Raw genomic sequence first — 19,034 nt, forward strand, 5'->3', positions numbered from 1 at the left:
AAGTGAATTAACTGAAATCAGGCTGACTGGTCTATAATTCCCCATTTTCTCTCAATCTCCCTTTTTCAAATAGTGGAATTACATTAGCTACCTTCCAATCTGCAGGAACTGCTCCAGAGTCTATAAAACCCTGGAAGATGACCACTAATGCATTCACTATTTTTAGAGCCACTTCCTTAAGTACCCTGGGATGTAGATTATCAGGCCCTTAGGATTTATCAGCCTTCAATCACATCAATTTCCCCAACACCATTTCTCTATTATACTGATCTCCTTCAGTTCCTCACTCTCACAAAACCTTGTGTACCCGGACATTTCTGGTATACCTTGTGTACCCGGACACTTGTGGATCTGTGTCCAGTCTCTGGCTATCTGGATCCCCAGGTAGCGAATCTGTTCTGGGCTGTTTTGAACGGGAGCTCCTTCAGCTCTCTCCCTCCCCCGTTTGGGTTCACGGGGAATGTCTCGCTTTTGCCCAGGTTAAGTTTGTAGCCCGAGAAGGTTCCAAACTCTTTCAGTATTTGCAGTATTGCCTTCAGTCCCGGCTTCGAGACATAGAGAAGCAGGTCATCTGCATTGAGTGAGACTCTGCGCTCTCTGTCTCCTCTTCGGATTCCCTTCCAGCTTTCCACGTCCCGTAGGGCTTCGCCAGGGGTTCGATCGCTAGCGCGAACAAGAGTGGGGTCAGGGAGCAGCCCCGTCTTGTTCCTCTCTGCAGCTGGAAGTATTCAGAGCTGGTGGTGTTAGTTTGGACACTCGCTTTGGGAGCATTGTACAGGAGCCTCACCCAGGTGGTGGACCCCGCTCCTAGTCCAAACCATTCCAGTACCTCGAAGAGGTATTTCCATTCGACTCTGTCAAAGGCCTTTTCTGAGTCCAGGGAGGCGATCACCTCTGGTGTTCTCTCCCCAGAGGGAGTCATTATTACATTCAGCAGCCGCCTGATGTTCACTGTGAGCTGCCTACCGTTGACAAAAGCCCGTTTGGTCCTCTGCGACCACCTCTGGTACACAGTCCTCCAGCCTTTTGGCCATGACCTTTGCGAGTATTTTCGCATCTACGTTCAGCAGTGAAATGGGTCTGTATGATCCGCATTCCGTCAGGTCTTTATCTTTTTGGGTATCAGTGAAATTGTGGCCTGAGCTAGCGTGGGGGGCAGGGTGCCCCTTGCCAGTGAGTCCGCGAACATGTCCCTTAGGTGTGGGGCCAGGACTGGTGCAAGTCTTTTGTAGAAGTCCACCGGGAACCCGTCAGGTCCCGGTGCCTTACCCGCCTGCATGGAGCTGATGCTCTCCATGATTTCTCCCAGGTCTATTGGTGCTTCCAGCTCTCCCCTTCTGTCTTCCCCCACAACTGGTAGTTCCAGTCCGTCTAGGAACTGTTGCATCCCCGCGCCCCCATTGGGGGGCTCGGAGGCGTACAGTCCCCAGTAGAAGGTCTCAAATGCCCAATTGACCTCCTTTGGTTCTGTTACCAGGCTGCCTCTGCTTGCCTTTACCTGCGCTATTTCCCTTGTGGCTGCCAGCTTTCTAAGCTGGTGAGCCAATAGGCGGCCAGCTTTGTCTCCGTGTTCGTAGAAGATCCCCGTGTCTGGTGGAGTTGGTACACTGCTTTCCTAGTGGATAGCAGGTTAAAGTCCATTTGCAGCTTTCTTCTCTCCGCCAGCAGCTATACTCCGAGGTGGGGGCCTCGGAGTATTTACTGTCGACTTCCAGGATGGAGTCCACCAGTTGTTGCCTGGCCACCCTCTCTTCCCTATCTCTGCTTGCCTTGTAGGCTATGATCTCTCCTCTAATCACGGCCTTCAGTGCCTCCCAGAACGTGGAGAGTGAGACCTCCCCGTTTTGGCTGTTACTAACGTAGTCGCCTATGGCCCGCGATGTCTTTTGGCAGAAGGCCGTGTCCAGCCTCTATATGGGGCACTTGGCACGGCCTCTCTCCCGGGTGCAGGAACCTCCATGGGTCCACCGCCCCCATCTGCTCCATAAATGCTCCTAGTTCCCTAGCTATGCCAGTCTTTTTCCCTGCTCTGGGTTTGATCTGTCGGTCAGTGGGTCCTGTACACAGTTGAACTCGCCCCCCCATGATCAGTCGGTGTGTGTCTAGGTCGGGGATTTCTGCCATGGTCTTCTTTATCAATCCTGTGTCATCCCAGTGGGGAGTGTACACGTTTACCAGTACGGCCGGTGCCCCTTCCAGGACACCGCTGACCATGGCGTACCGTCCCCCTGGGTCCGTAACTGTCTTGGTTTCCGTAAACCTCGTCCTCTTGCTAATTAATATTGCTACCCCACTAACCCTCGTCCCGAAGCATGAGTGGTATGTCTGTCCCACCCAGACCTTTCTTACCAGCAGTCGGTCCGTCTCCCTCAGGCGTGTCTCTTGTAGGTAGATTATGTCTGCTTTTAGGCTTCCTAGGTGGGTGAAGACTCTGGATCTTTTCACCGGGCCGTTGAGTCCCCTTACGTTCCAGGTAACAATCCTGGTGGGGGTTTTCGACCCCCCGCCCCCGGTCCTGCGGGATCACCCATGCTTACCTGGTGGACGCCCCCTGCACTCCAGGGTTTCCCTTCGATAGGGGGCCGTCCAAAATGGCCGCAGTCGCCGCTCTCGCCATGAGATTGGGCCCCAGGGTTTCCTTTTGTCCAAGGGGCACCCAACATGGCCGCCAGCTATGTGTACGCCACGTGGCTGCGCCCCTGCACTCCAGGGTCTCCCTGAAGACATGAAGCCCTCCCGAGTGGCTGTTTGTGGCACCATCTTGGTTCCTCGCCCTGCTCCATGCCTGCCGAGGCCTGTGTGCGTGCGGCTTATCTACCTCATCCTTCTCTTTGCTTCTCTTTTGTTCTACGCTCTCCCCCCAACTCCTCTCCCCCCCTGAGTTCTTCCCCCCCTTCTGCCCTGTCCCCCCAGTTCTCTTTGTGCCAGGCGCTCCCTCTCCCCTGAGAAGCGCGCCGCGGCCCTGCTTTCTTCTTGCCCTCCCGTGTTAGCTCTCCTCACTAACACGGTGGCCCCCCTCCAGTACTTGCCCTGCTCTGGTCCTGTTTTACCTTCCTTTTGCTAGCCCTTGTCTCACACTCCTGTCCGCCTTTCTCATCCTCATTCACCTTGCTTCGCTCCCCCCCATTGCATTGAGAGGTGGAACGAGCCCGGAAACGAGTTAGCACAGTCCCGCGCAGTACACCAAACACGTGTGTACAGTTTGTGATCGTATTGTCTCTGTTTGCGGTCTGCCCTCCGCTCTTTGTTCCGATTCTTCCTTTCTTTTCCATCCCCATCGCTTTCATGATGGCCAGTGCGGCTGTCCCTCCCCCAGTTTGTTCGCTCTAACGAACTCCTCCGCTGCCGCTGGGGTGTTAAAAAACAGCTCCCTCCCCTCAAATGTTACCCAGAGTTTGGCCGGGAATAACATCCCAAATTGCACATTACTTTTGTCAAGTGCTGATTTGGCCCTGTTGAATTCAGCCCTTCTTTTGGCCAGGTCCGCCCCAATGTCCTGGTACACCTTTATGATCTTCCCATCCCACATGCTCGATTTCAGCTGCCGGGCCCACTTTAGGATTTTTCCCTGTCTTGGAACCTGTGCAGCTTCACGATAATCGCTCTGGGCTGCTCCCCAGCTTTAGGCCTGGGTCGGAGCGACCTGTGCGCCCTGTCGATTTCTGGGGGGGTTTGGAAATTTCTCCCTTCCCACTAGCTTGCCCAGCATTTGGGTGGCGTAGCCTGTTGGGTCTCTGCCCTCCAACCCCTCTGGCAGACCCACTATTTCAACATTCTGCCGTCTGGACCTATTTTCCTGGTCCTCCACTTTCCCTCAAAGCTCCCCTGGGTCGTTACCAGCCTTTTCACCTCGGTTTCCTGAGTTACCATCCTGTCGCTCAGGTCCGAGGCGGCCCTCTCCAACTCTTGAATCGTTTTCTCCTGCGCCTCCACCTTCCTTTCCAGGCCATCGATGGTTTGCTGCATTTTGCCCGTTGTCTCCGCCAGCATCTCCTTCATAATTGTGTGGAGCTCCGACCTGAGTGTCTCCCTCATGGCGTTTATCTCCGCTTTTATCTCCTCCTTTATGGCATTTATTTCCATTTTCAGCACGCTTCTCCATTCCTCTCCCTGTGTGTGTGTGTGTGTGTGGGGGGGGGGGGGGGGGGGGGGGGGGGGGGGGGCGGGGAATGGTCGCCACATCCTGTTCCTGTTCCGCTGTCGGCTCGCCAGCTTTTCCGCTTCCATGTTCGCCTGAACCTCCGCCTCGCCCCGTGGGGTCATCTGCCTCGCCTGAACCTCCGCCTCGCCCGTGGGGTCGTCTGCCTGCACAGCCGCAGCTCCTGCTTTTTTCCTTCACCTTCGCTGCTGCTCCTTCTTACATCTCGCCGTCCCCCCGATCTAATATTATTTGCATGCATATTTCTGTTATGTGCCTTGCTCCTTTTTTCCTGGGTTTTGGTGCGAAAAATAAATTCTCCCCCCCACCCCAAAAAGAAAAAAAACCTATATAAAAAGGATTTTTTTTTTCCAGAAAGTTTTTTTTTTAAAGTTATTAAAATTTTCAGGAGAGGAACAAAAACGGTTGAATAAAGAAATTATTATTTTGTTTTAGTCTTCTCTCCGTGCTCTGACTTTCAGGCAGTTTCTTGTTGCGATCCCCACTCCTCCTCCACGTGTAGCACACCGGGGCCACGCAGATTACAAGTATAGTAAATAATGAATAGAGTCGGTGGGAATTTTACCTTGAATTAATTGTCTCATCTACAGTGAGCCGTTGGATCAGAACATATTGCTGTGAGGAGCATATCTAATGGCTCCTGTAAGGATCCTCCTGTTTAAACCTGGTTTCCCCTATGTATTCCCTTTGTTTTCTGTCATTTTGGCTCTTAGAAATTTTGTATCCAGACGATTACTTCAAGATGTGTGTTTAGTCTGGCCTCAGGAAACCCCAGGTGAGATGTTCTGCTTGGAATGGCCTCAGTGATGACACATTTTGATGGACTTGGCTGGCAGCCAATCAGTTGTTTTAAATTCTCGGGTCTTGCTTAACACAATGCTGATTGGGGCTGTCCGTTCCAGAATTTTTGCACAGACAGGCAGACCTCATCCCAAGGGAAGCTTCATTTTGGACAGAGTTGAAGTAAGCTTTGAGTTTTCTCTCTCCCTGAAAGAGGGGTAAACCTCTCTCTCTACAGTCAGATTTACCTGCAAGGATGTTCAATCCAGCATCAGCCGCAGGCAGGCCGGTGATTTAAAGAATCCTCTTTGAAATCTCATGTGTGGAAATCTGTGCTTATCGTGGAAAAACTGTTAGACATTCTGGGGAAGCTGGCAACAAATGAGAATTACACAGGCCTGGAGCTGTTCATTTGGTTGAAGGCTCAGGTTAATAAAATGAAAGTGGGCTTCATCCGGTGCTCCTGTTTCCTCCCGCTCCCTCTCTCCATTCCAGCTCCGAGCTACAGTTTTCTACCAATGGCTTTCCCATGTGAAAGCTAACCAAATTCCTAACTTGGTCAGCTGTTGGATGGGAAACAGAGAAAGACTCAACTGGACCCCATGATCTCCATATCTCTAGATCAACTTGCCGCTAAAAGCAACTCATCCTTCCATAAGTAATGGGGTCATTATGTGATAGAGAATTTTGCTTTATATCATATCTAAGCTGTACCTAATTTGACCACACTAAGTACCGATAACATCACCTTGACGGATGTACAAAAAATAATCAAACCGTCTTGAGGAAAGAATTAGATTTGCTTATAAATTTGAAGATTTGCTGAGGAAGCCAATTTTCTCCCCCAATGTATTGTCCGGATTTGTGCATTTTCGAGTACCAAGGAACCTCTTACCTGTATGGTGTCAAGATGTTGAGAGGTGGTGGTTTATCGCATTTCTGGAACATTTCCAACACTGGGTTTGGAATAGTATTCCGCGAAACCACCTGCTGATCTTGTGTTGTCGAACTCTTAAACGCTTTCCTCATGTTGATGTCCTGAAGTGAGACTGCAAACCAAAACGAACAGATGGCTATCGAAATATTATCTCCACTTTTATTTACATAGCATCAATTAGTTATTGATAAGAAAAGAGAAACTTAACTTTTAACCTCAATTCCTTCTTGCACAAATGGCCCTAATAAACACTCTCTCACATGATTTTTGCACCAATTTCAAATTGTTAAAATTTGTGGGGTGTCGCAAGGTCAGCCCATCCCTAGCTGCCCTTACACATAATGGCTTGCCGTACCATTTCAGAAGGCAGTATGGGTAAGTCACATTGCTGACTGGACTCACATGTGGGCTAAACCAGTTAAGGATGGTAGATTTCCTTCCCTGAAGGCCATTGATGAACCAGCAATTGACAATGAGACTGGCTTTGCAATTCTAGATTATTAATTGAATTCATGTCCTCAGGGTATTAGCATGGGCCTCTGGATTACTAACCCAGCAACATTATCACGAGGCACCATCACCCATCAACCGTTAGTTCTCAAGTTCATAGAATCATAGAATCACTCAGTGCAGAAGGAGGCCATTCAGCCCATCGGGTCTGCACTGACCCTCTGAAAGAGCACCCAAGCCTGGCCACTCCTTCATCCTAGCCCCACAACACCATCCTAACCTGCATATCCTTGGACACTAAGGGGCAATTTTATCATGGCTAATCCATCTAACCTGCACATCTTTGGACTGTGGGAGGAAACCGGAGCACCCGGAGGAAACCCATGCAGACACGGGGAGAAAGTGAATACTCTACACAGACAGTTACCCAAGGCCGGAATTGAACCCAGGTCCTTGGCGGTGTGAGGCAGCAGTGCTAACCAGTGTGCCACTGTGCCGCCCTTATGTAATCGGGGGCGGCATGGTGCAGGGAGGCCCTGTCGTGAGCAACAAACACAACAAAGTTGGGCAGCAGAGCCTCATTTAAATATCATCTATATAAATATGTAAGCAATAACCAAGCACACCAAGTTTACATTAACACAGCAAAGTCTATAGGGTTAAAATGCAGGTTGATATAGTGAGTTAATTAGTCAACCCCCGTGTACAGGATTAAGATTTAGGTTAATGGTGAATCATCGCTTTCCTCCTTCCACAGGGTTAATTTTACTACTGTTCTTTTTTGCTGAAGATCAAATCCTTTCCACCAGAATTAATATCTTAAGTTAGCAATCTGTGGGGGAGTGTGTGTCAGCATAAATGATTCTTCAAGCTGAAGTATAAGGGTAGAGAGACCTACAGGGTATTACTCATTACGAACAACACTGTATATTTGGTGGGGGCGGGGGAGGAATCATTGCTGAGAGCAAATTCACTTTCACAGTCACTGGAGGAGGCCCGGTTGGCTGGAGAGGATTGCTTTGAACTGACAAACCAAGATAACAAACCAGGATGAAAAGCCAAGCCCTGCAGTGCAGGACATCTGTGGCTCACGTCTCTCTGATGCAACATGTTGCAGCTACCCACAGAGTGTCGCCCGGGCAAATGAGCCCTTCAGCAAAGTGTCTGTAAAACACCTGCTGCACCATTTAAAATCATAGAACCCCAAAAGTGCAGAAGAGAACCATTCGGCCCATCAAGTCTGCACCAACCCTTTGAAAGAACACCCTATCGAGGCTCACTCCCCTTAGCCCCATAACCCCACGTAACCTTTGGACACAAAGGAGAAATTTAGCATGCCAAACCACCTAACCTGCATATCTTTTGGACTGCGGGAGGAAACCGGAACTCGTGGAGGAAACCCGAGAAAGGGCAAACTTCACACAGACACTCAAGGTTGGGTCCCTGGCACTGTGAGGCAGCAGTGCTAACGAATCTGCCACCGTGCCACCCTAAATAAGTCAGTAAGATTGTGGAGTAAATATTACCAGTTCAGTATCATATAGCAATGTAGCAACATAGGAAGAAGAGTAAGGCATTGTGCCCCTCAAGCCCATTTCATCATTTGTACCTCAACCCGCCTTTCATCCATATCTCTTGATACGATACCAAACAAAAAGCTATCGTTAGTTCCCTTCTCTCTCCACAGATGCTGTCAGACCCGCTGAGGTTGTCCAGTATTTTCTGTTTTTGTTTCAGATTCCAGAATCCGCAGTAATTTGCTTTTATATTAAAAAGCTATCAATGTCAGTCCTGAAACGTTCAGTTCTTCCAGCATCCGCAGACTTTTTGGGAGAGAGGCTAATATTTCTACTATTTTTTGCATGAAGAAGGACACCCTAATTTTACTCCGGCAATCATTTCTGCATGGATGCTGATGACACCGAGCTCTATCTCTGTATCACCTCTCTTGACTCCCGCACTATGTTTGCGCTGTCTAACAGTTTTGCAACAGTCATTCTTGGATGTCGCACAATCGCCTCCTGTGGGGAGACTGGATCCATCATCTTTGGCCCTTGGCACAAACTCCATAGCCGTGACACTGATTCCATCCTTCTCCCCAGCAACTCAGGTGAATGAGACGATTTGCATCCTCAGCACCTTTTGCATCCTGTTGGTGGACATTTGACCCCATGTGCACATCATCATAAAATACACCAATTTCAATCTCCGTAGCATCACCTGCCCCCACTCCTGCATCGGCCCATATGCTGTTGGGACCAGTAATCTCTAAACCTAACTATTCCAATATTCTCCAAGTCTGTCGCCCATTCTCCATGAGTCATAAACGTCACATGTCCAAAATTGCTACATATATCTATTCCTGTACCAAGTCTCTTTTGTCCACTGTCCTTGTCGCTGCTGTACTCCTTTGGCTCCCTGGAGCCCAATGTCTTCAATTTATAATTCTCATCTACATGTTAAACCCTTCATGACTTTACCCTCTTCTATCCCCATTACCTCCTCAAGCCTTAAAATGCCGTTAGAATTCTGTGTTCCACAAGAGTGAGTACTTTGTGTTGTCTCGGCCGGGGGTGGGGGGGCTGCCATTCCGTAGAGCAGGGACTCATTTTAGGTATCTGGGGGTGCAGGTTGCCCGGGAGTGAGGGAGGCTTTGAGGTACAACATCACTAGTTTGGTGGGGAGAGTGAAAGCCGATCTGGCAAGGTGGGACGGCCTTCCTCTGTCACTGGCAGGTCGGGTACAGGCAGTTAAAATGAATGTGTTGCCGCGATTCCTGTTTATTTTTCAATGCCTACCGATTTTCCTGCCAAAATCTTTTTTCAGGGAGATTGAGGGAAGGATTACCTCATTCATATGGGGAGGGAAGGTGGCCAGAGTGAGAAAGGTGCTGCTACAGAGGGGAAGGCAGGCAGGGGGTTTGGGTCTCCCGAACTTGTTGTACTACTACTGGGCGGCAAATGTGGAGAAAGTGCAGAGCTGGGTTAGAGGGGTGGATTCTCAGTGGGTCAGAATGGAGGAGAGTTTGTGCAGGGGGTCGGGGCTGAAGGCACTTGCAACAGCGCCGCTCCCGATAGCTCCGGGGAAATATTCAGGGAGTCTGGTAATAATAGCTTCATTGAAAATCTGGAGGCAGTTTCGCCAACACTTCGGGTTGGGTTTAGGGTCAAGGGAAATGCCGATTCGGGGGAACCACAGATTTGAGCCAGGGAGGTGGGATGGGAGTTTTCGGAAATGGGAAGAGAAGGGGATTAAGACACTAAAAGATTTGTTTCTTCGGGGTCGGTTTGCAGGATTGAGGGAGCTGGAAGCGAAGGATGGACTGGAGCAGGGAGAAGGGTTTAGGTACATGCAGGTTCGGGATTTTGCCAGGAAGGAGATACAGAGCTTCCCAGAGGAACCGGCCTCCACATTGCGTGGAGGAGGTGTTGACGACAAGGGGACTGGAGAAGGGGGCAGTGTCAGTGGTGTACGGAGCTATTCTGGAAGAGGATAAGGCACCACTGGAAGGGATCAAAGCAAAGTGGGTTATAGAGGACGGGGTCTGGTGTGAGGTGCTCCGGAGAGTGAATGCCTCCACCTCATGTGCGAGGTTGGGGCTGATACAGCTGAAGGTGGTATATAGAGCGCACCTCACGAGGGCGAGGATGAGCCGATTTTTTGAAGGAGTAGAGGATGAGTGTGAGATTAAGGGTGACTATGGGTCGGACGTCGGGGCATATGTGAGCACGATGCTTCACTCGTTAATGGGATTGGAGGCCCCGACGGGCCCGTTGGAGGTGGAGGGAGCTTATCGAGTTATGGCGCGAAGATCGAGGGCTGGAGAAATTCCTCGAGCCATAGTGCTGAGATTTCTCCGATATAAGGTCAGAGAGATGGTCCTCAGATGGGCAAAGAAAACCCGGAGCAGTAGGTGGGAGAACGCGGTGATCCGCATATATCAGGATTGGAGTGCGGAGGTGGCGAGAAGGAGAGCAAGCTTTAATCGGGCCAAGGCGGTGCTGCACAAAAGGAAGGTTAAATCTGGAATGCTGCAGCCGGCAAGACTGTGGGTCACACATCAAGGGAAACATCACAACTTGAAATGGCAGAAGAGGCGTGGACATTTATTGTCGAGGAGAAACTGGAATAAGCGGGCTAGAAAAAAGAACGTTTGGGACAAAGTGGTGGGGGGATTATGTGGGGTGAAGAGGGGGGAAAAGGGGGAAGAGATGATTTCCCAAGTTGTTAATCCTGTGACCCTGTAACTTTTCTCTCTTCCCCATGTCGTGGGGGAGGGGGGGAGGGAGGATGAGGAGCTGGGGGCGCCGGCCATTGGGGGCAGGGCCAAATGGGAAACGCGGGCTTTGTTCCCGCGCTATGGTAATCATGGCGGGAACAGGGTAGCAGGAAGGAGGGGGCCTCGCACAGTGGGGGCCGAGGTCACGGGGGGAAGCCGAGGTCAGCCAGAGTTTGCTGACTTCTGGGAGCAACATGGGGGGTGCAATTACACTAGAAAAGTATCTAGCGGGGGGGGGCGGTTAACTGGGTTGCTGCTGCTGGGGAGAAGGGGGAGCTGGTATGGGATGGGGTGGTCGGGGCGGGAGGGCGCCATTGGGGGGAAGTTACGGCTACGTGGGAACCGGGTGAGGAGCTGGATTGAAAAAGGAGATGGTTAGTCGACAAGGGGGGGGGGGGGGTAAAGAGCCCCCCAACCCGGCTGATCACGTGGAATGTGAGAGGGCTGAACGGGCCGATTAAGAGGGCACGGGTACTCGCACACCTAAAGAAACTTAAGGCAGATGTGGTTATGCTACAGGAGACGCATCTGAAACTGATAGACCAGGTCAGACTACGCAAAGGCTGGGTGGGGCAGGTGTTTCACTCGGGGCTAGACGCATAAAATAGGGGGGTGGTTATATTAGTGGGGAAGCGGGTAATGTTTGAGGCAAAGACCATAGTGGCGGATAGTGGGGGCAGATACGTGATGGTGAGTGGCAGATTGCATGGGGAGGCGGTGGTTTTAGTGAACGTATATGCCCCGAACTGGGATGATGCCAATTTTATGAGGCGTATGTTGGGACGCATCCCGGGCCTAGAGGCGGGAAAGTTGGTAATGGGTGGAGATTTTAATACGGTGCTGGACCCAGGGCTGGACAGATCGAGGTCCAGGACCGGAAGGAGGCCGGCTGCAGCTAGGGTGCTCAAGGACTTTATGGAGCAGATGGGAGGAGTAGACACCTGGAGATTTAGTAGACCTAGGAGTAAGGAGTTTTCGTTTTTCTCCTATGTCCACAAAATTTATTCACCGATAGACTTTTTTGTTTTGGGAAGGGCACTGATCCCGAAGGTGACGGGGACGGAGTACACGGCTATAGCTATTCGGACCATGCTCCATATTGGGTGGACCTGGAGATAGGGGAGGAAAAAGAACAGCACCCACCCTGGAGAATGGACATGGGATTATTGGCAGATGAGGGGGTGTGTTTAAGGGTGAGGGGGTGTATTGAAAGGTACTTGGAACTCAATGACAATGGGGAGGTCTGGGAGGCGTTGAAGGCAGTGGTTAGAGGGGAGCTGATATCTATCAGGGCACATAAAGGAAAGCAGGAGGGTAGGGAAAGGGAGCGGTTGTTGAAAGAATTTTTGAGGGTAGACAGACAATATGTGGAGGCACCGGAGGAGGGACTGTACAGGGAAAGGCAAAGGCTACATGTAGAATTTGACTTGTTGACTACGGGTAATGCAGAGGCACAATGGAGGAAGGCACAGGGTGTACAGTACGAATATGGGGAGAAGGCGAGCAGGTTGCTGGCCCACCAACTGAGGAAAAGGGGAGCAGCGAGGGAGATAGGGGGGGTGAAAGATGTGGAGGGAGAGATGGAGCGGAGAGAGTGAATGGAGTGTTCAAGGCATTTTATGAAAGATTATATGAAGCTCAGCCCCCGGAAGGGAAGGAATGATGTGCTTTCTGGATCAGCTGGAATTTCCTAAGGTGGAGGAGCAGGAGAGGGCGGGACTGGGAGCACAGATTGAGACGGAGGAAGTAGTGAAAGGGATTGGGAGCATGCAGGCGGGGAAGGCCCCGGGACCAGACGGATTCCCAGTGGAATTTTATAGGAAATATATGGACTTGCTGGCCCCGCTACTGATGAGAACCTTTAATGAGGCGAGGGAAAGGGGGCAGCTGCCCCCGGCTATGTCAGAGGCAATGATATCGCTCCTCCTAAAGAAGGAAAAAGACCCGCTGCAATGCGGGTCCTATAGGCCCATTTCCCTCCTGAATGTGGATGCTAAGATTCTGGCCAAGGTAATGGCAACGAGGATAGAGGATTGTGTCCCGGGGGTGGTTCATGAGGACCAAACTGGGTTTGTGAAGGGGAGACAGCTGAACACGAATATACGGAGGCTGCTTGGGGTAATGATGATGCCCCCACCAGAGGGGGAAGCGGAGATAGTGGTGGCGATGGATGCCGAGAAAGCATTTGATAGAGTGGAGTGGGATTATTTGTGGGAGGTGCTGAGGAGATTTGGCTTTGGAGATGGGTATATCAGATGGGTACAGTTGCTGTATAGGGCCCCGATGGCGAGCGTGGTTACGAATGGACGGGGTTCCGATTATTTTCGGCTCCATAGAGGGACGAGGCAGGGATGTCCTCTGTCCCTGTTATTGTTTGCACTGGCGATTGAGCCCCTGGCCATAGCATTGAGGGGTTCCAGGAAGTGGAGGGGAGTACTCAGCGGAGGAGAAGAACACCGGGTATCTCTGTATGCGGATGATTTGTTGTTGTATGTGGCGGACCCGGCGGAGGGGATGCCAGAGATAATGCGGATACTTGGGGAGTTTGGGGATTTTTCAGGGTATAAATTGAACATGGGGAAAAGTGAGTTGTTTGTGTGCATCCAGGGGAGCAGAGCAGGGAAATAGAGGATTTACCGTTGAGAAAGGTAACAAGGGACTTCCGGTACTTGGGGATCCAGATAGCCAAGAATTGGGGTACATTACACAGGCTTAATTGAACGCGGTTGGTGGAACAGATGGAGGAGGACTTTAAGAGATGGGACATGGGGTCCCTGTCACTGGCAGGTAGGGTGCAGGTGGTTAAAATGGTGGTCCTCCCGAGATTTCTTTTTGTGTTTCAGTGCCTCCCGGTAGTGGTCACGAAGGCTTTTTTCAAGAGAATCGAGAAGAGCATTATGAGTTTTGTGTGGGCCGGGAAGACCCCGAGAGTGAGGAGGGGATTTTTGCAGCGTAGTAGGGACAGGGGGGGGGGGTTGGCACTACCGAGCCTAAACGACTATTACTGGGCCGCCAATGTTTCAATGGTGTGTAAGTGGATGGGAGAAGGGGAGGGAGCGGCGTGGAAGAGATTGGAGAGGACGTCCTGCAGGGGGACTAGCCTACAAGCAATGGTGACGGCACCGTTGCCGTTCTCACCGAAGAAATACACCACAAGCCCGGTGGTGGAGGCTACATTGAAAATTTGGGGGCAGTGGAGACGGCATAGGGGAAAGACGGGAGCCTCGGTGCGGTCCCCGATAAGAAATAACCATAGGTTTGTTCCGGGGAGAATGGATGGGGGATTTGGAACATGGCAAAGAGCTGGGGTAGTACAATTGAGAGATCTGTTCGTAGATGGGGCGTCTGCAAGTCTGGGAGCGCTGACGGAAAAATGTGGGTTGCCCCAAGGGAATGCATTTAGGTATATGCAACTGAGGGTTGAGCGAGGCAACAGGTGAGGGAATTCCCGCAGCTCCCGACGCAGGAGGTGCAGGATAGAGTGATCTCAGAGACATGGGTGGGGGATGGTAAGGTGTCGGACATATATAGGGAAATGAGGGACGAGGGGGAGATCATAGTAGATGAGCTGAAAGGGAAATGGGAAGAAGAGCTGGGGGGGGGGAGATTGAGGAGGGGCTGTGGGCCGACACCCTACGTAGGGTAAACTCATCGTCCTCGTGTGCCAGGCTAAGCCTGATACAATTTAAGGTGTTACACAGGGCGCATATGACTGGAGCACAGCTCAGTAAATTTTGTGGGGTAGAGGATAGGTGTGGGAGATGCTCGAGAAGCCCAGCGAATCACACCCACATGTTCTGGTCATGCCCGGCACTACAGTGGTTCTGGGTGGGGGTGGCAAAGATGCTTTCGAAGGTGGTGGGGGTCCAGGTCGAACCAAGCTGGGGGTTGGCTATATTCGGGGTTGCAGAAGAGCCGGGAGTACAGGAGGCGAGAGAGGCTGATGTTTTGGCCTTTGCGTCCCTAGTAGCCCGGCGCAGGATATTGCTTATGTGGAAGGAAGCCAAACCCCCGGGCGTGGAGACCTGGATAAACGACATGGCAGGGTTTATAAAGTTAGAACGGATCAAGTTCGTATTAAGGGGTTCGGCTCAAGGGTTCACCAGGCGGTGGCAACCGTTCGTCGACTACCTCACAGAAAGATAGAGGGAATAGAAAAGAAGAAGACAACAGCAGCAACCCAGGGGGGGGGGGGGGGGGGGGAGGAACCGGACGGACTCTCAGGGATGTCATTGTATATGTATAGACACTTGTTATAAGTAATGTATATTGGATTGTTGGATTGTATCTTTGGAGAGTAACTATTTTTGACAAGGCAGTTGCCACTCAGTTTTGTTTTTGTTTTTGTTTATATATTATTTATTTATTTGTTTAAAACTGGCCACGGGTATTTATATTGCTTTGTTGTTGTTCAAAAGAAAAACTATGTACTGTTATGTTTGGCCACAAAATTTTGAATCAAATATATTTTTTTAAAAAGGGTGACTATGGGTAATCCCTGATTCCTTTTTGTCATTTGTTTATGTAAACATGTGGGCTGAGGTTTGGGGGTTGGTGGGCGGATGGGAACATTGTTATTATGGGGATTGACATATCATGCTGACTACTGTTTATTGTTGATGGGTGTAAATGTGGGCGAAAATGTGAAAGAGGAGGAGAATTAAAAAAATATATATTTTTTTAATTAAAAAAAAAGAATTCTGTGTTCCCATCAGAATCTGGCCTCGATGTATCACCTTTCCTTACATCTACCATATTGGCCATATTGTCAGTTGTGAAGGCCCCAAGCCTTTCCGCCTCTTTACTTCCTTCTCCTAAAACCCTCCCTTCTTTTCTTTGACTTGGTACAATTCCTTTGATTCAGGGCGGGATTCTCTGCCCTCCCAGCGGCGGGAGGCGGTGCCTCATTCGCTGGCAGGGGGATTCTCTGCTCCCACTGCTGTCAATGGAAATTCCCATTGCCACCAGTGACCGGCCGGAGAATTCTGGCTTCAGTCTCTTTTAATTTTGTTTTTCATTAAAAATGCTATTGAAATGCACATTGATCCTTATTCTAAAGTAGGAAACCTTGAAACAGTGTTTAACTCCATTTTTGTCTGATTCTAACTCTGCATCGCACCTTGCTGCATTAAAGCTCGGTACGGGTGCCCCAGAGATTGAGACGCCATTTAGAAAGGCATCCCGATCTCTTGCTACATTGAGGAGTTCTGGCGAGCAGAGCTCATCAGTGTACAACAGGGCTATGTGAGGCCTAGGCTGCGCGTTCCCCGCTGAGACCTCCTATCCAACCTGGGTGCCATTTTATATCACTGTGTTTCTCGGCGCTGCGAGATCCAGGAATCACGTGGCTAAACGCGCTCGCTATGTGGCTTTGTTCCCATTTTGTGAAATTCCGCCCATTATCTATTCAGAGGTCCTTTTGTTTCTCATCATGCTGTTTCGTTGTGTGTCATCTATCTGGCTAATTCCTCTTCTGCAATACATACAAACATACTACGTTGAAGAAAATCCACCCAGCGCAATACAGTGCAACTGCTTAACGGTTTGCTCTGATCTGCAAACCTCTTGCCCACTTCACTGACCTTCCTCTACAGTGGAGTCCAGTTGGGTGACTTTAATCGCCAGGCAGTCAATTCTCTCTTGGAGAGAGTTAACTCGCATACAGAAATTGTTAGCTTCATTAAAAAGCTCTCCAAATATATCTTCAGCATGTCTACCTGAGGAAGAAGACAAGTGTGTCAGTTAGAACCACTGTCCATTTTAACTGTTCTTATTTGAATGAAAAAACAGACAACTGAAAAGGTTAATTGCAGAGAATAAACTGAAGGTGACAAAGATCATGGGCGGGATTCTCCGACCCCCCGCCGGGTCGGAGAATCGCCGGGGGCTAGCGTGAATCCCGCCCCCGCTGGTTGCCGAATTCTCCGGCACCGGATATTCGGCGGGGGTGGCAATCGCGCCGCGCTGGTTGGCGGCACCCCCCCCGGCTCCCCCCCCCCCCCCCCCGGCGATTCTCCAGCCGCGATGGGCCGAAGTCCCGCTGCTGGAATGCCTGTCCCGCCGGCGAGAATCAAACCACCTCTCTTACTGGCGGGACAAGGCGGGCGGGCTCCGGAATCTTGGGGAGGGGCGCGGGGCGATCTGGCCCCGGGGGGTGCCCCCACGATGGCCTGGCCCGCGATCGGGGCCCACCGAACCGCGGGCGGGCCTGTGCCGTGGGGGCACTCTTTTCCTTCCGCCTTCGCCATGGTCTCCACTATGGCGGAGGCGGAAGAGACCCCCTCCACTGCGCATGCGCGGGGATGCCGTGAGTGGCCGCTGGCGCTCCCGCGCATGCGCCGCACGGCAAAGTCAGTTTCGCGCCAGCTGGCGGGGCACCAAAGGCCTTTCCCAGCTGGCGGGGCGGAAATTAGTCCGGCGTGGGCCTAGCCCCTCAAGGTTAGGGCTCGGCCCCTCAAGATGCGGAGAATTCCGCACCTTTGTGGCGGCGCGATGCCGGACTGATTCGCGCCGTTATTGGCGCCGGCCGGGGGACATCGCGCCGATTGCGGTGAATCCCGCCCATTGTTTTTGTTGCTGCCAGTAAGATACCAGTGCAGTTTACAAGGCAAGATTTTGTGGACAATTGGTTAAATTCGTAGGATGAGAAAAAAGTAACAAGTTTCTGAGGAGGGAGGAGTCTGACTCATCCTCTCATTTTATTTCAGGCTAGTGCCCAGTATGAGTTACCACCGTAGCATTGTCCATCTCTGCCTTAGACTTCTGTTGCTGAAACCCTTTAGCGTGCCTTTGTTACCTCCAGACCTGACTATTCTAACGCACTGCTGGTGACCTAATATGCTACCCTTATTAAACTTGAACTCGTCTTAACACAACTAAATTCTGTTCACCCATCACCCTGTCCTCAGTGACCTATATTGGCTCCCAGTTTAAAATCACCTTGCCTTTAAAATTCTCATCCTCTTTTTCAAATCCCTTCTTGGCCTCACTCCTCTATAATCTCCCCCAGACTTCTGGGTGCGGCTATGCAGAGCTAGGTCGCATATTCGGCAGCTCCAGCTTGGAACGGACTTTTGGGCTCTTTTACAGGGCCCCCACGGCATTTGTTTGACATTTCCCGGTGTGGGAAGAAGGCTGCAGCATTCCCCTGACAGTGTCCCCCAGGAGTGTTGTGCCTTTTGGCTACCAGACCCGGCAGAAACAGTGGAAGATTTGGCTTGAGCTGCAGCAGTAGACGAGGGCCTCTTCCAGCATGCAGGCGGGGGAAGGGCAAGCTTAAAGCTGCAAGCTGGCTTGACTCTATCAAAGGTGAATTCTAGCAGCAGAGGGAACAACTGTGAAAAGATCTACCAGGGCCATTGAAGAAGCAGGGACGAGGCTTCTGGTGGCGGCCATGGAGGAGTAGGTCGCGCATTCAGCAGCTCCCGTCTGGAGCCGACTCTCAGACCTTTTTCAGGAGTTTCCATAGACTTTTTGGGGCAGACTGGTGAAGCAAACACTGCCAACTTCTATGAAACGGACCAGAAGTGTAACGGCCAAAGGAGCGGCACTGGAGCAACGGGAGAAGCGAGGGAAAGAAAACAAAATGGCAGCGGCCAGGGACAAATGGGAGCTGCAGGAGTTCATCAAGCGCTGCTTCGAGGAGCAGCGCGAGGAGATGCGCAAAGAGATGTTGGCGCCTATGCTTTCGGCAATTGAAGGACTCGGGATCTCGCAGAAGGCCCACGAAGCTAAGATCCAGGAGGTACAGAAAAGGGTCAGTCAGAACGAGGACGAACTCGTGGGCCTGGCGGTGAGAGTGGAGCAGAACGAGGCGCTACACAAGAGGTGGGCGGGAAGACTCGAAGACCTGGAGAACAGGTCGAGGAGAAAGAATCTGCGAATCCTGGGTCTCCCTGAGGGAGAGGAGGGGGCTGATGACGGGGCATACGCGAGCACGATGCTCGAGGCGATGATGGGCACGAAGGCCCCTTCGAGGCCACTGGAGTTGGACGGGGCACATCGGGTGCTGGCGAAGAAGCCCCAGGCAAATGAGCCGCCAAGGGCGATGGTGGTGAGGTTCTACCGGTTCACGGACAGAGAGTGGGTCCTGAGATGGGCCAAGAAGGAGCGGAGCAGTAAGTGGGACAATGCAGAGATCCGAATATACCCGGACTGGAGCACGGAGGTTGCAAAGCGGAGAGCGGGTTTCAACCGGGCCAAAGCGGCGTTGCACCGGAAAGAAGTGAAATTCGGAATGCTGCAGCCAGCGCGACTGTGGGTCACATACAAGGGCCAACACTATTACTTCGAAACGCCTGAAGAGGCGTGGACCTTTGTACAAGCCGAAAAGTTGGACTCTAACTGAGGGTTTGTGAGGGTGGGGGGGATGTTTTGGGGTTTGATGTGTGATGGTTGTTGTATATAGGGGGTCAATCACGCGCAGGAAA

General features: G+C 51.3%; 1 protein-coding gene across 1 annotated transcript in view; it reads right to left on the reverse strand.

The window, feature by feature from the left end:
- Window positions 1-19,034, reverse strand: part of LOC140421177 (actin-binding protein WASF3-like) — a 125,782-nt gene that overhangs the window by 48,959 nt on the left and 57,789 nt on the right. The window contains exons 5-6 of the mRNA XM_072505671.1: window positions 16,188-16,322; window positions 5,835-5,988 (exon numbers count right to left, since the gene is read on the reverse strand). Coding sequence (XP_072361772.1) covers window positions 5,835-5,988; window positions 16,188-16,322 — 289 coding nt within the window. The remainder of the gene's footprint in view (window positions 1-5,834; window positions 5,989-16,187; window positions 16,323-19,034) is intronic.

Source organism: Scyliorhinus torazame, chromosome 5, assembly GCF_047496885.1.
Source record: "Scyliorhinus torazame isolate Kashiwa2021f chromosome 5, sScyTor2.1, whole genome shotgun sequence".
Lineage (NCBI taxonomy): Eukaryota > Metazoa > Chordata > Chondrichthyes > Carcharhiniformes > Scyliorhinidae > Scyliorhinus > Scyliorhinus torazame.